General features: G+C 43.4%; 3 protein-coding genes across 12 annotated transcripts in view; 2 read left to right on the top strand and 1 right to left on the bottom strand.

Annotated features, from left to right (window-relative positions):
• The window catches only part of LOC149864690 (ubiquitin-conjugating enzyme E2 E1), a 61,354-nt gene extending 59,792 nt beyond the window's left edge, over positions 1–1,562 (top strand). For all 10 annotated transcript variants that reach the window (XM_090046536.1, XM_090046534.1, XM_090046533.1 and 7 more), the window contains one exon: positions 732–1,562. In XM_090046536.1, coding sequence (XP_089902662.1) covers positions 732–829 — 98 coding nt within the window. In that variant the 3' untranslated portion in view covers positions 830–1,562. The remainder of the gene's footprint in view (positions 1–731) is intronic.
• Positions 1,563–4,326: 2,764 nt separating this feature from the next.
• NKIRAS1 (NFKB inhibitor interacting Ras like 1) lies at positions 4,327–13,325 on the bottom strand. Its single transcript, XM_090046544.1, has 3 exons — positions 13,181–13,325; positions 8,567–8,808; positions 4,327–5,936 (listed from the first exon to the last, which is right to left on the bottom strand). The coding sequence occupies exons 1-3, from the start codon at positions 13,272–13,274 to the stop codon at positions 5,697–5,699; spliced, it is 576 nt and encodes a 191-aa protein (XP_089902670.1). The 5' UTR covers positions 13,275–13,325; the 3' UTR covers positions 4,327–5,696.
• Positions 13,326–13,399: 74 nt separating this feature from the next.
• On the top strand, positions 13,400–18,711 carry RPL15 (ribosomal protein L15). The gene is made up of 4 exons (XM_090046532.1): positions 13,400–13,526; positions 14,131–14,312; positions 15,454–15,590; positions 18,332–18,711. The coding sequence occupies exons 2-4, from the start codon at positions 14,141–14,143 to the stop codon at positions 18,635–18,637; spliced, it is 615 nt and encodes a 204-aa protein (XP_089902658.1). The 5' UTR covers positions 13,400–13,526; positions 14,131–14,140; the 3' UTR covers positions 18,638–18,711.
• Positions 18,712–19,553: the final 842 nt, after the last annotated feature.

The following is a 19,553-nucleotide window of genomic DNA, read 5'->3' as shown; positions in this document are numbered from 1 at the left end:
TTAGATATCTAAAAAAAAAAATCTTCCAGAATAAAAAATTATGAAAATTAAATGGGGCCAGCAGCTTACTTGCAGGATTCAGTTCAGATTTATACAGTGTTATTCAGGAACATGGATATAGATAAAGCAAATATGTATATTACTGTGCTCCAGCAGCCTCTACATCTCGTGTAGTCCCTGCACTTCAAAATGGTGGCAGAGGTGCTTTAACTAATGCTTGTTTAACAAGGTTTAGTTAAAGCACCCCTGCCACTGTTTTGAAGTGCAATGACAATGTGTAGAGGGTGCACATGCACCCCCTCAGAGTGCCGGTGCGCTCCCTGACTGGCCATGCTTGCCACTTAGGTGATGGGCAGGGGGGGGGCCAGGCGGGAGTGCTGGTGCCCCCCTGCAAGTGCCAGCCAGGGAGTGGGAGCACCATGGTGCTCCCAGAAGCGTCTGCAGTGGTCGGCTGCCTCACGATCAGCTGCAGGGGGATCCCCCTAGTCAATGAGATTGGCCACGGGGAGACACCCTGCCCCCGCCTCTGGTCACTGAATGGTTGCTGTGGGGGCATGTGCCCCCCCCCCGCCCAGTAACGCAGCACTAGTTGCCCATGAGATGCTGCAAGCACTTTTAATTAGAGCAGCTCTGAGCTGCTCTAAAGCATGCCCACCACCTGGAGCACATGTAATAAATAAAATAACACTCTGGGCATTTTTTAAGCAGTATTTTTTTTTTTCCTTTTCCAGCTGACCCCCTGGTTGGAAGTATTGCCACTCAGTATATGACAAACAGAGCAGAGCACGACAGAATGGCCAGACAGTGGACCAAGAGATATGCTACATAAATTGGATTTTTGTCAAACTCTTACATTATTTGTCTGTGATGGAAAGAGCTGCTTATGATTTTGAATGGGTGGGGGGCAGGGGTGGGTGCTGGTAAAGAGTAGGGTATTTCTATAACAGATTTTATTCAGTCTTTTATTTCCTAAGATTTTGTTGTTGTAACTTAAGGTATCTTGCTACAGTAGACAGCTAGAATTGGGAATAGCATATTTTAAGACTGTCATTAGTTCAGCAATATTAGCTCACATATAGTACCGAGAAGAATGTAAACTTCTTAGACATCTTTTGGTTCAGTTGCTTAAGATATGTGTAAGATTAAAACAGCTTAATTTTGTACAGGTACATATGTTGACATTTATGTAAAAGTTCTTTCAAGACTCTACACTTTTTTTTTTTATTTGTAAAAAGATGTGGGGATTATGTCCCCTCGGGAGGGCACGTTGGTATTTAACAAAATCCTTTTAAAAGACTGTCATCTCATGATGTGATATGGAGGAGTGAATATATGGCCTCATATAGGAAATGAGAAGTAGTTAATGTATTATTTTATAAGCCAATCTACCTTTGTGAAAAGAATAAAGATTTTAATCGGGTCTTATGGCAACCTGTAGTGAAATACCTTAAGCTGTTTAACTGTAAGGCGTGGAGTAGGAGTCACTCAGTGGATTGGTTGTATGTTGTGGGCTACTTAAGTCTGCATTTGTTACTGTGCTAATAAAAAATGTAAAAAAATGACTTCAGCTGAGTCATCTGTTTTGTCATGTTACCTAAACCAGAGGAATCAGGGAAGGGAGCAGAAGGGAGGGATTTGTAGTCAATGCCACCTACCATTTCCATTTTGGGGAGGCATTTCTAGATGGGTATGTTCTGATACCACAGGAATTTTCTGGCTGTATACGGTAAACCTAAAATGGTCCCATGGCATCTCTGTCCCCCCACACTCCTGAATCTTCCATTCCTTTTATCTTTCAGTTTTCCTGCAACATTGGTTTTGGAGCTCTGCTGTTTAACTGGATAAGCAGCGTCTACACTTGGAAAGGTGTGGGATACTAAGGAAGGGCAGCAGATTAGGAGAGTTATCCATCTGCAGCAACAGTAATGGGTAACAGCTGTGCTCCTAGTTGAAGGGAGAAGAGCAGACTGAGGGAGAGAGAGGATGGTATCATAAAACAAAGGAAGAACAAAAAACATGAAACTTGTGAAGCGAGTGGGGGAGACTAAAAAGAGCTTCAGATTCATTCCTGGCACTGGACACTGTTAAATATTCAGCAATGCCACCTGAAATTATGGATCCTTCATTCTTAGCCACTCACTGAGAGCAAGGTGGATGAATAGGGATGGTAGAGTTAAGATTATTTTTTTTAATATGAACTGCAATATTCCTACGTTGCTTAACATGCAATTGAATATTTATCTATCTTTCAGGCTTCATTACCATACTTTTAATTGGTAATGTTTTAAACTCTTAAATTATGATGAACTTAACTTAGGCTCCAGAACCTACATTTGTTAGTATTGTGGCTATTACATTACATCCACACAGAAATCAGGTTTAGATACTAATTAAGACTCAACCCACACAGACTTGAAGCCAACCTTTAGGTTCAGCCTGGAAAGTGGCAGTGCACATTGACACTATTTCAGAAGCTCTGCAAGGAAGTGACTCTTAAATGCAGTTCTTCCTCTGCACTGAGTCAGACAGCAAGTTCACCTCCTCCTTCTTCCCACCATATGCGCAACTAGCCTCTGGCTGGTGGGAACTGATACAAGGCTCATTTGCTCACAGGATGGAACTACATCCCCTCCCCTCACCGCAGTGCTGTAATTTGAGCAGCAAAGAGATTAATAGCTGCAATAGAGGAACTGGACTTCCCTTTTGAGTCTATGATAAAGCAGAGATGGGACATGTACTGCAAACTTTGCTCTCACCCAATACCAGCTGTTGTCTGGCTCAGTTACATGACTAGGTAACTGGGCATGGGACTGTGGTATTTAGAAAGGACACCAGACTTTTGTGATGAAAAGGCAGACATGGCCTTCAGTGACATAACCTTGCCTGCCCATCAGCTGCTTGCCACATTGCCACCACCACCACAGTAAGTGGCTGCTTGCCTCCTGCTGCCAGCCCATACTGCTGCTGTTGCCAGCCCTGCAAATCACCCTATGTTAGATCTATCCCACAAGATGACCTGTGATCCACATCCAAACTGGGGCACAGGGTGAGACTGAGCCCCCTTCTACAGGTGCAGGTAAAGGCACAATGGGATCTAATGCCCAATTCACATAATCATGCCTCCTGCTATGCCATGAGTACGTGGCAAGAGGCATGACTGGGACTGCACATTACATCCCACTGCACCTTATTGCCGGTGCAGAGGGAACCTGCTCTCAGGCTCCCCCTGCACTGGCAGGAAGCAGGCTCCTATACTTAGGAGTACCACACCCCAACTGAGGGGCTCTCAGCTGCAGAGGCATCCCACACACCCTGCTACAAAAATCTCCCACCTTGGGTGTGCAGGGAAACCCCTATGGCTGGAGAATCTCCCCTACAGCAATCCTCCAGCCCCAGGAGTTTCCCATACCCCTGAGCCTTAGGGATTGAGGGTGCAGAAAACCCCTGGGGATCACAGCTGCTATGATCCCTAGGGCTCAAGGGTTTTTTGCTGGGTAAGGCACACCCCTGTGACTGGGAGCCCTGTGTCAGGGCTCCCAGCAGCAGGGGAGGTGCTGCTGCACATGCAAATTGAAGCTCACTAGAAACCAGCTATAAAGTTAGTACACATTTTTGAGGTCTAACTTTATAGCTAGTTGGAGGTTTTTATGGCATGATAACTACTTTGCACGTGTTGCTTGTCTCCAGGTAACTGCACAATTAACACAGAGCTACAGTATGGAAAAAAAGTGAGAATCACTGTTATAGAGCAACAAGTCATGTCCCTATCCTGAATAGACTACAGAGTTTGGTAGCCCTCTGTGCAGGGAGATGCACTGAGTTCATGTGCAATCAGCAGGAAACTGAGGAGCAGTGTTCTATTGCTTCCTTGCAAAGTAACTGGCTAGGCTTGAGGAGGTAGTGCCATAGTTCTTATCAAACTACTAGTGTTGCAATAGAAACCATTGCCAGCTTCTAAGAAAATTGCAGGAACTTGCTCATTTAAAAGGAATAGCAAATGATTGTTTCTCCTGTCATAGTTCTTGAGACAGTGAGCCTGAACAACCAAGTTGAGCAAGGGGAAGAGCAGGTTGATCTAACTGCACTGTAAAAAGACTTGCATCATTTGGTAAATTGTTCTTTCATTACTAACTGTGACATCATTCAGACTCTGCCTTATGTTGATACCATTTCATAGCAAAAGAGCAGTGCTGAAGACACCCAGTTTGGATGTTTAATGCAGCTAGCTAGTTTTAACGTGTCAAAATACTGATTAGTCTCATTGTACTACCATGATTTGACATTGTGCTGCTTAAATTATCATGTAAGACTACTGGAAGAGTGGCAAACCTTGCTCTCCAGTTTATTTGTTTTCCATACACAAAGAGTATCAGTTTGTATGATCAGAATCAAAGACCTCTTGATTTTTTTGTCTCTATGTAAATGACCTTTCTGGTGTAGTTTAGCTCTTTTTCGCTATTTTCAATTGTTCCTATTGGTGACAGATGCAAATGGATGAGAAGACTGCTGCAGCACAGGCTGGTCCACTTGGAGGGTCACATTCAGGATGATGTGCACCTGCTTATGGCCAAGGGCTTTGCAGAGCCCTTCCGGTGAGCAGTTTACGTCTAGATGTCTGGCTAGAATGAGCGGATCTTATACTCCTTATTCCCTTGCCAGAAAATACTGTTCTTTTTCTGGGCTCTTTCACTGCACTCAGAATGTGAGCTACTGAAATTTCACTATAGTGGATTGCAGCCCTTCCAGAAGTTTAAGCCTTGTTATACCACATATTCTGTCAGTGAAGGTGTCAGCATCATAAACATGACCAGTATGTGCTGACATTAAGTCAGTTTTTGCTTCAGTTAATGGCCACAATAGAAGGGGAACAGAGCGATGGCCATACTGTTCTCCACAGCAATGGATGGAATGTGTAACTGCTGCTCAAGCCTTCCTGCTTTGTTCAAAGCATAAAGATCACTTCCTGCATTGGGTCAAGCTTATGGAGGCCACACATGGAAGTATGCATTTTCAGCCTTTGAGCATTAGCGTCAAGCCAGACCTAGTCTAAGATCTCTAAAGAAATGCCACTGCCTCCACATGCTGGTAGGAATATTCTCAATGGCCAAACAAAGTTTGGTATTTGTAGCTTCAAGTCTCTTCCCTCTCTTGCAGGGCTGCTCTGGCCCCAACTTCCTGAAACATCGCTGCTGTCTATGACTGTGTGCTAAAAAGTGAAAAACAGGAGCTGGACCAATACCACAGATTTTCGTCCCAAACCCCTTTGTCTTTTGTTGCAGTCTGGAGCACTTCTAACCAGAGGAAGGCAAGCAAACTTACAGCTGCATGCTGGCCAGGAAGTATAATTGTAAGCTTGTTAACCTAACAGACAGGCCATGAAATGACTGCACTTTGGGAACAGTCACCAACGTTGTGCATTTTGCTGCTGAAGTATGCTTTAAACAGAGCTTCCTCTTATACAGAAACCTCCACAGTGACCACTGCACCATTTTCACAAAGCCACTCTGTGTTTTTAAAACCCGAGCCAGCAGCTGTTTTCCAGGAAAATATTTTAAAGAAAAAACCCTTCTGTCCAGGAGCTTGCTGATTTTTTAATATTGCTTCAGAAAAACCATGAGAAACAAATGCCTGAATAGGTCCTGGTCATGACTATCAGCAGTGGACAATTCAAACAGCCTTTCCTGGAAGAAGGGTTTTTAGTTATCAGAGTTATTGCCTTTGCTCTTCCTCCCAGGCAGGGGAAATGCTGATTTGTTCTGGGATTGGGAGAGTTTGCTGGTTAAAAAAGTGAAAGGCTCTATCAGCGTTCTCCGATCTGTCACAGTCACTTCCCACAGTCTCACTTTCTCAGCCTTTGCCCACTGCTGTGCTACTTCTGTTTCTACTTGTCTTTGCTCTGTGAGGTCAGTTTTGTTTCCTAAGACGACAATTGTCACCTAGAAGGAAGCAAAAATAGGAAATAAAATTATATTAAAATAGTCATTCTACAACAAAAAATGTTAAACAATATGTAACAGTTATTCAGTTCAGCATCTGTTCTTGTTAATGTTGTTCAATTTGAAGTAGAAAATTCAAACCTGGGTCTCACTCTGGGCATTCATAATGCGTTACTCAACCCAAGTCTACACGCATCTGAGTTCCACAAGCATACCTGTTATGAGTCTACTCCTCTCTTCATTTTTACCTTCACCTAATGCAAACTAGTTACACTGTCACCCAGTTGCCAAGGGCTGCCCAGCAGGCAGCCTATTTGGGGCAGCTGGCTATGTGTCTGCTCCTTGCTTTGGAGTAAGATGAGAAGTGGGGAATAAATTACTTCATAGCAACTGTGTCATGCATCCACACCCAGGCCAAGTCAAACGCTACATGTTGCCCAAGGGAAAAACATACAGCTCAAATCTTTGTTTGGGATTTGAGATTTGTCATTCATACTCCCCAAATCAGAACAGCAATTTTATATCCACTCAGGTGAGTAACAACAGATGGTGTCATGCAGCAGAGAGCAGTGCAGCCTCCTGCTTTTGAGTCCCAAATAAAGGGAGCACAAGGAAACATGTTACTGGTTGATGTTATTACAGGCATTAGCACTCTTCAGAAGCGTAGTTCCTGCAAGTCTTGCTTCTATGCGAAGACCACTATAGTTTCAGTGGAATTTAGATCATGCTCTTGCAATGTTTTGCAGTCTAAACATAGTGTTAGGGCAGGGAAGGCTGAAAGCAGAAATGACTACTTCAAATTACTACTGCTGTTTAAACTTGTACATATAAGCCTAAAAACATTAAGTCGTTCACTTGAATAATTTTTACGTTTTAGTACCAAGCAAGGAAGTCTGTCTGCTCTTACACTAAGCACTCTAGTCCCTGCTAGGTGCTCTCTGTGGCCCCAACTCAAGCCTCCTACTACAACCCCTTAATTCTAACTCTTTCCTGATGCTTTATTTTCGCATTCCTCCTCCCATCACCAGCAGTTTTCAGTGTAGCCAGGCCCAACTATACTGTCCCCTTCCCAGGCTGACTCTTCAGTTTCTCAGAACAGAAGTTTTCTTGCCTTACACTCTGTTCCTCAGACATTCCTTTTTGACAACATCAAGGCTGCTGCTTTATCAGCAAAAAAAGACAACTACTGTTCACAGTATGGTGCCAAGCAGTATGTGTCAGGGCCCTCAGACATGCCTCTGCTCTACCCACACTGCCTCCTGGACCGGAAGCAGTGCATCTGCATTCACACAAGTGCTGCTAGCAAGCTAACTGGCATTGCTAAGTGAGACTACCATTTATCCCTTCCAAAGCCACCTCCACACTGCTTATCTGAGAGGAGCAACATCTGAAGGCACCTCTCCCTAGCATGCTGTACACTATGTAGACATAGCATTCTTTTAACTTTTATTGTGGGGGTCACTAGTTCATCTGTGTAATTCTTAGCCAAGATCACAATCTTTCATCGCTTATAGAGTTAAAGCAAAAGCAGCTAATATGCGGTTTTATCAGCCCAGAAAATGGAGGAGAGGGAATACAAAAACACAGATTATAATGCCCTTATTTAACATCTTCTGCATCCCACTCAGGAAATAAAATACTCAGCAATGGTCAATGGGTCTGTCACTGCATGTCATCAAGCCATTATGTGAGAAGCAAGGGTTTGTTTGGAGAATGTATAGAGAGCATTTATTGGACTAACTGCATAGTTGGGAGAGAGATTAGGTAAGCTCTTGGGCACAAAGTACTCCAGCTCGTCTAGCACCTTTCCCAACTATAGTGTGTCCAAAAAAAATCATCAAAAACCCTTGCTTCTGATGCATTTCCTGGACTATCACTGCAACCTGTCAAGCTATTAGCCTGTCCTCCCCTACCCCCATTATGATTTAAGTATTAAATAAGCTGTTTTGCATTCACTAGTATGACAGCTACTTAGTGTTATTCAATTAACTTCCCACATACATTTTTTAAAATGACTGAAATTTTGTTTTAGTGTCCTATAAAGCTGTTTAGCAGGGAAGACAATGGTAAACATTAGTGCCCTGTGCAGATGATTTTTGGCTAGTGGTGCTGAAACAATTTATCAGCTGAGAACACTAGCTGTTTCCTAAAGGGAAAACACAGCAGTCACTTCACACAGCAGAACCAATTTTACAGATGCATCAAAATACATTAGAGCCTCCCTGGGAATTAACTAATGTCTAGGAGACCCACTGTCAATTACAGCATTTGGTAAACTCAGGAGTACAGCTAAAAACAAAAATTGTTTACATTTTGTTACTGTGTGCTTTAATTTTTGTATGAATACCAAAACTATTTATAAATTATGCTACTATCCATTAAAGTAAAGTAAAGTAAAGTATCATTAAGCAGGGCCTCCCTTCAACTGTTTAGTTCTTACTCAGAAGTTAGGACAAAATATCCCTTTCGTGCAAGTTAAATAGCACATGAGATTTTCCCAAAACGAAGTTTTCCTGCACAGATTATCCAAGATTGTGAGAAAATTTGCTTTTCTTATATGCTAGTTTTGTTTCATAACTTAAGTTCCTAGTAGACATAGCCAAGAAATTATTAAGACATCAAGCTTTTACCTCTTTTTTGTCTCTAAACGCATCAATCTCTCTTTTGAGTAGTTCTACTCTCTGGAAGGATTCAAGGCTGTTCACAGCGTACACAAGAACAAAGCCATCAGCAACAGAGATGTAATGCTTTGGCAGTTCTACTTCTTCTTCCAGACCTCTAGTGTCGTAAAGACGTAATTGTTCCTTTACTCCTCGATCTGTTTCAACTGAAGCCAAATATACATCTTCCAGTGTTGCACCCTCTTCCAGGCCTGTTGTTTTAACAAAGAGGAGTTATTGCTTAGGCTAAAATCTGTAAAGTAATAGCATAAATATTTAGCCATATTGCAGTAAAACCATTCATGTTTATGACTTTCAGTAGTGCATTTCAATCTCTTGTAAATATTGTTTTTGGATGAATTGACCAGACTTTGAATTCAGACCTTTTTGTACCCTCAATCAAGATTTTATTCATGGACAAACAGTATGGATATTTACAAAAAAACCACACGTATCCAGGATATGAATGTGTGTGATTGTATGCTATGACTTTTCATGGCCATAAATTTATGATGGCGTAGCTTGCATGACCGTCCCACAGGTTTCTCAAATCATGCCCACCCACTACATAAAAACTGAGCTAAGTGTGTCATGTGCTGGCCTTGCAGCAGAGGAGCCAGCATCTGTCTTCAGGCACTGTAACCAAGCTCCCTCTGGCATCAAAGGCTAGCATCCTTCAGCCTATACAGTTGTACATTAATCCACAAGTGGCAGGCACAGAGAAGCATGCTTGAAGTCAGCGGGACTACATGCGGGGTTACCAGCCAACAGGTGGAACGGGGACACATGATACTACAAGTAACAAGGTTGAGGAATGCTTAAGCCTGAACACTATGTAAGTTGAGGAGAGGGGAATCTAGTTTCTTGCTTTTAGAACCAGCTTCAAGTTGTCAAACAAACCTTTTACCACTTACATTTTTGTCTCCCTTGAACAATTAGGTATATGCACTTTTTTTGTTTGTATAGTGTTAGTCCTCATGGGTACTGGCTTTGTTTGTTTTTAAGGCAGACAATATTGACACATTGTTTCAGAAAACACTCAGGACTGTCTGGACTGTGAAAATAAGGATTTTACAATATTCAGCGACACTATTCAAAACACTTCAGACTGAAAAGCTGAAGGATTCCACCCCCACATATGCTGGTTATTTCCTTAGATGCATGCAACATTAGTTTGCAGAGAAGAAATACTACTAGCTTTCCTTGCCTGCATTTCATCTCCCTCCACCTCATCCTCCTTCCCCCTTGTAGTCTTCATAAATCAAACTCCCATTAGGTTCATGGCAAACTCTGACCAGACTAATTTATCTTGCCTCCAAATATAGCCATGCTGAAGGCACAAAACTAATAATAGGGAAGACTGGAAAAAAGTGAATAAAGAGGGAAAGTGTAAAATAAAGATGTAGATCTGATTCAGAAAAGTAGTAGCTAAAGATATTGCAGGCATTTTTAAATACAGCTGAACAGTAATGGTTCTCTTGCTCTCTGTCTCCAGTCTCATTGTACAGAGATGTACATAAGATTTAGCCTCGCTAATTGTTATACCAGCAAAAAGGAAAAGACCTTAACAGTTAAAATCTCTTTTAAAAAAAAAAAGTAAGGAAGCTCATCTTAAAGTTCTCTACTACGATAGTTTACACAGGTGATTTCATAGACATTAGGGCTAGAAGGGACCTCGGGAGATCATCGAGTCCAGCCCCCTGCCCAAAGGGCAGGAACTCAGCTGGGGTCATAGGATCCCAGCAAGATAAGCATCCAATTTACTATCACCTTGATGCTATACTTTGATACATAGGTCTTGAAAACATTCACATGCTTCTATGGAAATTTCTCCCAGCCATCAAAGCAGCAATAGGACATACCTGGGCTAACATACAGAATGGCAAAGGGAGAGAATGAAGACATACAAAATAAAGTTTTATGGTGGAAGGTTAGGACTGTGGGATCAAGTGTACATGGACATGGAATAAGGATCTCTTTTGGTAATAGGAATTTACATATTACTAGGGGCAGCAATGGGCTAAACATATCCAGTGTGCAAGTGGCACCCTACATGCTGCTCATACAGAGCACTTAAATGGCAAATAAGCTTCATGCTGACTGTTCAGACAGGGAAAGGGATTTCATCAGGTTAAAGTAATTCACCTCTGATAATACAGTGGAAACCATGTTGCTAACAGTGTTCACAGTTGCTGTTAGTTCTATCCCCTTGTACAGTGTGTACCAACCAGCACTAAAAATTATGAGAGAACGGAAAGGCATTAGTTACTTGGCTTAAATTTTAGGCAAGGACGAACTACATCGCTGGGATCATACAAGAACAATGGGGGCAAATTTCATCCACTGCATGGCTAAGGCTGCTGGAGTTTGATGTTAATGATTTTTATTAATTTAGATTAAGATGAAATGACTGCGCACTGGGGAATCCCAGAGCATGCACTGAGCTGGAATGCCCTTCGCTGGATTTGGTTCAACTCAATCCAGGGTTGCAGGATCAAGTAGAAGCAAACAAAGGCCACAGGAGTACTATCCTCACTGATTTGGTCTAATATTGTAACCCTCAGTTACATGCATTTCAAACAATTTTTGTCATTAGACTGGAAGAATGGTCACAGCTTTGTCCAAAAGGCAACAGTTCTGTGTTAAAAACAGAGCTAACATTGCACAAGCCAGATACAATAACTCATAGATATTCACTCTCTGCACACTTAAGGTTTGCCATGCTTCCTAACTGAAATCAAAAAACCATCCTTGGTGCTTGAAACTTAAGTTTCAAGTCTGAAGACAAATCCAGGAAGGTTCTGTCTAATTAGAGGTTCAGTTGCAATAGTTTTCCAGGGCCTTCACTGGAAATTTGACATCCTGAGCACGGTGGGGTTTCTTCTGTAGTCAAAAGGCAGAGATAAGGAAAGCAGAATTGTCAGCAGAAGAAAGGATGAGCATTTCAGTTCTCATAGGCAGTAAGCTGTGGCAGAGACAGAGGCACCACAAGCATTTCTAGGTACAGGAATGATTTCTGGCTAAGCCATCAATTCACAGAGAAGTCATTTAAAAACAAAAAAACTTTCCAGCTGTCCCATTTGGAGAAATCCAGCAGTCAACTTTCCCATTTGCTCTCTCAAGGTAAGTCAGGATGAGGAGCACCAGGTGATGTGTAATTCACTCTCTACCTACTGCCTCTTGGGAGAAGTGTTTGCTGCCTCAAGCAGAAAGAGAGCTGGGAACAAAGCTGAGGAGAGAGGAAAACAGACTGACCCTTTCCCACTTCCATACACAATGGACAAGCAGGCGGAGGAACAGTACAAAACCTGGCTGTGGTGCAGATCTGGGAATTGAACTCCTGTCACCTGTTTTCTCCTGTCAGCTGTCACAAATGATAGCTGAAAAAAGAGCCTGTGATTTGGCCCAGGGGTGGATGAGGGATTTTCTACTATGTTAAAAAGTATTATTTGTAAATCCAGTGAGATTAAATTAAAGAGCATTTATTAAAAATAAAGGAGGTGCATCTTAGACAAAGTCCCTGCTGTTACATAAGCATTTAACGAGTAGCTCCATAAATAGCTCTCATCAGCTGCTCTTGACTTTCTTCCTGCCTCAGTTACTAACAGCAGCTAAGAACAGGAAGTAATTAACGGCAGTACAATAAGCATCACTGTCGTAGCCATCCTGTTCAGACACTGGTGCTAATCAGCTCATTCAGAGCAAGTGAGATGGGAAATGAACAAAGCGAAACCTTTTCCTTGCCATTGAGCTCACTGGGCCCCTTGCTCTCCTGCAGCAGCTCCCAGTTAGGCCGAGCAGCAGCGCTCAGTACACGTATCACTACAGCTCTAGAGGAGACACCCTGGTTAGCACGATGCTCCTGCCCTGCTGAGCAGCATCCCCAGCCGGCAAGGACAGAGGCCTTCTGCTTTTGAGGAACGAAACTCATTAGTCCACAGTTTTCAAATTGCAAATGCCCACCTGCCCAAGTTGTCTCAACCGGCCCAAGTGACAGCACCCCCTGCCCTCCCACCGGGGCACCTCTGCCCCCAGCCACCTCCCATTACCCCTGCCCATCCAGAGCCTCCCGCCAGCACCTCTTTACTGCCAACGCTGGAGACGGCAGAAATGGGATGGCAGGAGATGAGAAGGAGCAATGGCCTGAAGCAGCAGCCAGGGACACGGAGGTTGGAGATGCGGGGGGACTTGGCAACCCCGAGGGCCCAGCTGCACGTTTCAAATTGAAGCTGGGGAGAAACCAGCAAGAGGACTGCCACGCGGTTTCAAGCAGTGTGTGGCGACTGCCCAGCTCCTTGGCTAGCTGGGCACCACATTTTAGGCACGTGGCAATGGCTCGGCACGGTGTACATTTATGGCACAACTCGTGGGCGATCCCTCCGCACCTGCGGTTGGACTACGTTTGTGGCACGACTGGCGGGCGGCCCCTCCGCACCTGTGCTAAGTCCACAGTTATGGCGCGATTCACCAGCCAAGGTGGCGGCGATTCCTTGGCGGCGAGTGTGCAATACAGGTAACGTGTAACAGGGCTGGGGCGGCTCCAAGGAGGCCGAGACCCGCCGCCCCCAACCCCCCCGCGCTCACCGGCCGCGCGGTGCCCGTACAGCAGCTGCTCCAGCACAGCCGTCTTGCCCACGCCGAGCGCGCCGCTCACAACCACCTTGTAGCCCTTCCCCATGCCGGGGCCGCGCGGGGCGCACCGGGAAGCGGGAGGCGGAGGCGGGTCCCTCCGAACTACACTTCCCAGCAGGCTCCGGGGCGGGGCTCGCCCCCTCCGAACTCCGGACTACATTTCCCAGCCGGCCCCGGGCTGAGGGGGGGGTGGACTACATTTCCCAGCAGTCCCCGGGGCGAGGCGGCGGAAGGGAGGTGGGGTCGCAAAGGGTTGTGGGAGCGCGGCTTCTTCCTTTCCGGCTTTGGGCGCCATAAGGTGAGGATCAGGTTCGTCTCGGCCGTTGCCTCTATCTGCTGCCATCGCCGCCTCCGAGCGTGGGGCAGGCCCCGGCGCGGCTCCGGCCCGGTCCGCGGTTCTGGGTGCGGCCCGGCGGGGGCGGGCGGGAGTTGCCTGGGGAGGTCCCGGGTACCCGGGGCGGCCTGTGTCCTTACACCAATACGGACGCGCTCAGCGGCCCTGGGTGCCGGCCAGGGAAAAGCTCTTCATGGTGCAGGAGTTAGGCCAGGCCTCCGGGGAAGAAGCTGCTGAGAAGCGGTGACTTCCCCAAAGTTCCTCCGTAAACTCGGCAGGGGATCCGCTGCGATCTGCGTGAAGCCACTATTTGGTATGTGGCAGTAGCTGGGGTCTGCCAGGCATCCTCACTAAAAAGCGGTTTCTCTTTCAAGAGTTCAGCTCGCATAAAAGCAGGAAGAGATGTGAGGGCATTTTCGGCACGACGGCTGCCCTGTGTTTAAGCCCCTTGTTTCAGTGTGGTGCAGCCTGTTAATGGTATCCCCTTTGCACATGGGTTTCTTGTGGGAGAGTCTCGAAGTGGGATAAAGACTTGATTGTAAACTTACACAGATCTCTGATTAAACAGGTAAACAAGCATGGGCGCTTACAAGTACATCCAAGAGCTATGGAGGAAGAAGCAGTCAGACGTGATGCGTTTCCTCTTGCGTGTCCGCTGTTGGCAGTATCGCCAGTTGTCTGCTCTGCATCGAGCTCCCAGACCTACCCGGCCAGACAGAGCCCGCAGGCTGGGATACAAAGCCAAGCAAGGTAACTAGGCCTGAAGAGGTTTGCAGCTGACATTTTACCACTGGGGTGTCACATCACAGTACTTGTTAGACTCTCTCCTAACTGAGCAGCAAGGGGTACATGTGACTGGCAGCATGCTAGGTGTGTATGCTCTTCGGTAAGAGTCGAATAACACCATGAAAAACTGGGTTTGGTATTACGCAGGTAGTAACATAGCAATACGACTGTCCACAGAAAAAGGATAGTGCTATAATTCATGCTTAATTAGCATCTAAGGAAAGAATTTTGGCAAAACCGGATAATTAAGTATCCAGATAATTAAGTAAATACAGAGACTGAATTCCCCTTGTTCTTGAATTGAACTTCTCTGGTTTTCTTCTGCAAAGTTGGAGGTTCTTATCCCAGATGGGAGTGGATCCAGGATCTGGCACATGCTGCAAGCCACAACATCTAGCTGGGTGGAAAGATGAGAGTGCCTCTAGTCCACACTCAAAACTCTTATGTGAAATGCCTGGCTAAGAATCCAAGCTAACTCCAGTGAAGATAAAATAATAGTATCCTCAGAAGTGGACAGGACTGAGATGTATTTGCAAGGCACTGTGGAAAAAGACTGTCAGCTTGCAATCTTAGAAGCATTTTCACACTTGAAAAAAGAAAGCAAGACCAAAAATGCTACTTAACCTTTCTAGTTTCTAATAGTTACAAAGTTCTCCACCTGCCCTGTGGGTCATCTGCACTCGCACTTTACTGTTGGCTTAAATAATTTTTATAATTGGAAAATTATACTGTCAGCAACCCACATGTAATCTCATTTACACCACTATTAAGGTGTATTGTACCATATCGCTTATTTTGGTTTCGGTACTGAAGTGACCTATGGTGTATATATAATGCAGTGATATACATATAGGGGGAATTTTGGCTGTGTTAAGTGTTACAGTATAAAGCAGGAGCACTTCACCAAATTTTCCAGTACAAAGCTTATCTACATTGAAGATGCTCATAAAAGCAGCTTCTGCAGTAGGAGTGGAACTAGAAGTCTTGAGGGGAAGAGTATTAATGTGAGGGGAAAAATAAAGCCACAGTAACTGATGCCTAATGAAATTCAGAACTCTCATAATCTTTAACAAGTAACTTTTTTTAAAAACACACTTTTTTTAAGGTTACGTGATCTACCGTATTCGTGTTCGTCGTGGCGGTCGTAAACGCCCAGTCCCAAAGGGTGCAACATATGGTAAACCTGTGCATCATGGTGTCAATCAGCTGAAGTTTGCCCGCAGCCTGCAGTCTGTAGCAGAGGTAAATGCCTTTCTCCAGTAGAAAGTTTTTTGGGAGTCTTGTTCTACTGATGGAGGGAGGGCACTATTCAAAACCACAGAATTCCTTCAGGGACCTAGAAGTCATGACTACTGACGCTAACAGGGCACTTGAGAGACCTTCGTACCCATGTGCCTCAAGGGGCTTATTAAGTTGAGTAAATGGTATTCTTGTATGTTTGGGGAAACTAATGTGGAGAGTTCAAGTGACTTGGTAAAATTAATGCTCCAGGTTAATTGGACTAGGAGTATGACTTGTCATTCAGTTTTATGTTCTGATGCACTTTCACTGGTTGCAGTGACATGGTAGAACAAAGCATATATAGTATTAGCATTTTTTTTTATCTCTTGTAAAAAAAAAAAAAAGGTGTTAAAAGCAAAAGTTAGGCTTTGGACACAGTGTAATTCATGACTTTATTGATCATTTTGCTTTATATAATCCAATACAAGAGTCCTGACTTTTTTTTTTTTTTTAACTTTTTAAATTTTATATGCTGTGATATTTGTTCTGTAATCTTAATTCCTTGGCAGAGAATTGCAATTGACCTGTCTCTGCATACAGGATTTGACAAGAAGTAAAAATTAACCGGATGAAATTAACATAATTCTAATTAGTTTCATCCAACAACACAAAGGTATCTTTGGGAGGTAGAGAATCCCAGAGTACAGGAAAAAGCAAATAGGCTGAAAAGTCTGTCCTTAAATTTAGGACTTACAAACCACCTTCCCCTTTGTTAGTATTTCCTACTGTTGTATTATATTGTCAGATATGTATAGAAAGTAGTTTGGGGCAGGGGCTCTTTCCATATTCCATAAAGTGGGGGGAAAAAATCATGAGGGCTTCTACTAGAGGTAGAAGAAGCATTTCTGCTTATTGTATGTTCTTGGCATGTCCTCTGCGTAACATGCATGACTGAGGTGTGACATCTATACAACCACATTTTAAAAATCAGCTTTAACTCCACATTGTGTAATATAACTGATGAGAAGGGACAACTGCCTTTCTGTAGCGAGGTCGTGCCAGCAAATAAAATACCGTTTTAGATGCAGAGAGCCTAGTGCTTTCCCCTTTCCACTGTTTGGCTGACACTAGACCTGTAGTTTCTCTAGGGGACTATGTGTTTTTCCTGATTTGTAGGCTGTGGTTTTTGTGTGTGTTTGTTTGGGGTTTTTTTTTTTCCTTTGTTTTTTTTTTAAAAAGGAGATTTTGTAGGCCAGAAAAAAAAAATCCTAGTGTTTTGTTTGTAATCTGAGAAATATTTCTGAGTGTCAGGAAGCATCCTGGGCCACTTCCTTCCTAGCAACTTTTGTGAGGCTTTAAGGGTATTATGTAGGAAGCTGAAACTGAGTGCTGCTCGGTCCTTTTTGCATGGTAGTACCTGAGACTACCTTTGTTTTACAATGAAGGCATAAGTGAGTGGAACATAACATAATTACTTTGTAGCTCACATTTTCAGGTAGAATGTTGCCTGACTAGAACTTCAGGCGCTAGGTTGAATATGAACCAATGAGATGGCATCAGAGAGAACAAATTAGATTTGTTTCTTTGCAGAATTACTTTCTAAGTAGCTTTTTTCACTTAACGTATGTTCTTTCCAAAATGCAAGCCTGTTCTCATTTTCAGCTCATGGTTCTCAGATACTTTAAATGCTGGTCAGATTGGTTATTCCTTTGAGCAAAGGATGTATTAACATTGAGATACTGAAACTGGTAGACAAAAAAGCTTTTTCTTTTTAGAACAAGTCAATGTTTAATTTTTTTTTTAAAGAAGAAAGGCTCTTGGCCTTTCTTCTACAAGGCACCATAATTCTGATCGCTTTTAGAGGCTCTCCAGTTTTTTTCCCCACTTGTCTCAGGCACTTCAGTTTAATTTACTTCAGTTTTGTATATTTCTTGGCATAGACCATTTGTTCAGTTTTCCATTACCAAGGTTTTATCTATTGTTCTGACTTCTCATAAATGTAGTAAGGGCATGACTAGTGTATTTATTGTAAACTGAGTGTCTCTTTATTGCTATCTTGTCTTAAGAAAACCAAAATCTGAATACTTTTCTAGTTCTGTTTATATTAGTAATGCTAGGTCTCCACTTGACAGAGGACTGTAGAACTGGAGTGGGACAATTTTGAAGACAATATCATAGATCTTTTGACCTGTAGAATAGTCTCCCAAAGTAATGACAGGATTGCTTTGGTTTGGCATGCTTGCTCATGTTCAGTTTTAAAAGGAAAGTCAAATATAGAATGATTCTGTGCTGTAAAAGAGCTTGGGGGAATTCATGTGACCCAGTAAGTTGTGTGTTTTTGTTTTGTTTGAACCTGAGCTCCAGCTCTTTCAATCCTACATTAAATGAGAGGACCTTGTACTCTAAACAGAGGAGGCATCGGACAACCATGGGATTTTGGAAAACGGAGAAAGATTTATGAAATGCCAGTTTATTCCCTGTAGTGCATTTTGTGAATCTTCTGGTAAAGCAGTAGTGTTCAGATCAATGAAGCTTCCTTCACTTTCTTTGGGAGACTGTTCAGCAACCTAGTGCATCTCCAGCAATTGTGACATTCATTTTAATCCCCTGACTTAAAATCTGGCACTGGCTTCCTGTCTCAAGTTCATATTCTGTTTACTGAGCCTGTTATTTAGCGAGATGACTTTCAACTTGTCTGTAGCACTTGTATTCGCTATCCTTCTTGCTAGTCATCTCTTGAACTCTTGTTTTTATCTTTCTAGGAACGGGCTGGCCGCCACTGTGGAGCTCTGAGAGTATTGAACTCCTACTGGGTGGGTGAAGATTCCACCTATAAATTCTTTGAGGTTATCCTGATTGATCCATTCCATAAGGCCATCAGACGCAACCCTGATACCCAATGGATCACCAAACCAGTCCACAAACACAGAGAGATGCGTGGGCTGACATCAGCTGGCAGAAAGAGTCGTGGTCTTGGCAAGGGCCACAAATTCCATCACACTATTGGTGGCTCTCGCCGTGCTGCCTGGAGAAGACGCAATACCCTGCAGCTCCACCGTTATCGTTAATCTTTGCGCTTGTAAATTTCACAATGTAATAAAGCCTGTGAAAAGGGATCTTGAATAAAGCCCATGAGAGAGGGTCTCTGTGTGGTTGTATTTTCAGCAAGGACCTAACTGTGCTTTTTTTTATTTAAAAAGAGAAATTAACTTGGTGATTGTGTGTTAGAATGACATTTCAGGCATTGAACTCTTAATTACACATAAGCAGGGCAAGCTTCTCACTTACCATTAGGCTTGAACACATACCTTTTCTCCATGCCTGTTTGGTACTCCACTTGGAAGCATTGTAAGCCATCAAGTGGTACAATAAAAATTACTTCTGTTTTTGAGTGGAGCTTTAATATGTAAGTTCATAAGTATGAGTGGGACCAAGTTTTTAAATTTTTACTTAGTATTTTTCAGACTTTGGGACCTGAAATAAGGGGATTACTTTCCATACTTTGATCTTGTCATATATGCAAACATGTACAAACATACTAACAAGTGCATTTAAACCACACATTTTAAGTCCATTATTGGTGCTATAGATAGGCTTGATGGCTATTAACTATAAAAAGATCAAAGATCTTCAATAATTTAATCTGATAAAAATGACACAAAAAAACAAACACCTCATTCATGTAGTCTACCTCGAAGGCAGTGGCGGCAAATATTTTTGGCAAATGTGCTACATGTCTGCCACTGTGCTGCATGTGCCACAGGTTGGCCCCCTGCTCGAAAGCATCCGTTCCTGCTACTGAGACAGGATCCTGGGCTAGATGGACCTGATCTTAATGTCAAAAAGTTATGTCAGCCCTTTCAAAGGTGGGCTGTTCCTCATTGGGGGGGTGAGAAAGGCACCAAAAATAAAATTTCTAGGAAATGGCCTAGAACTGATCTTGAATTACAGGATGGATGAGAACTTTCCTTACCATGGAAATGA

Source organism: Crocodylus siamensis, chromosome 5 (genome assembly GCF_052110815.1).
Source record: "Crocodylus siamensis isolate JL-2025a chromosome 5, ASM5211081v1, whole genome shotgun sequence".
Taxonomy (NCBI): Eukaryota; Metazoa; Chordata; order Crocodylia; family Crocodylidae; genus Crocodylus; species Crocodylus siamensis.
Note: the sequence above shows the minus strand (reverse complement) of the source record. Positions and strands in the feature narration are given on the sequence as shown.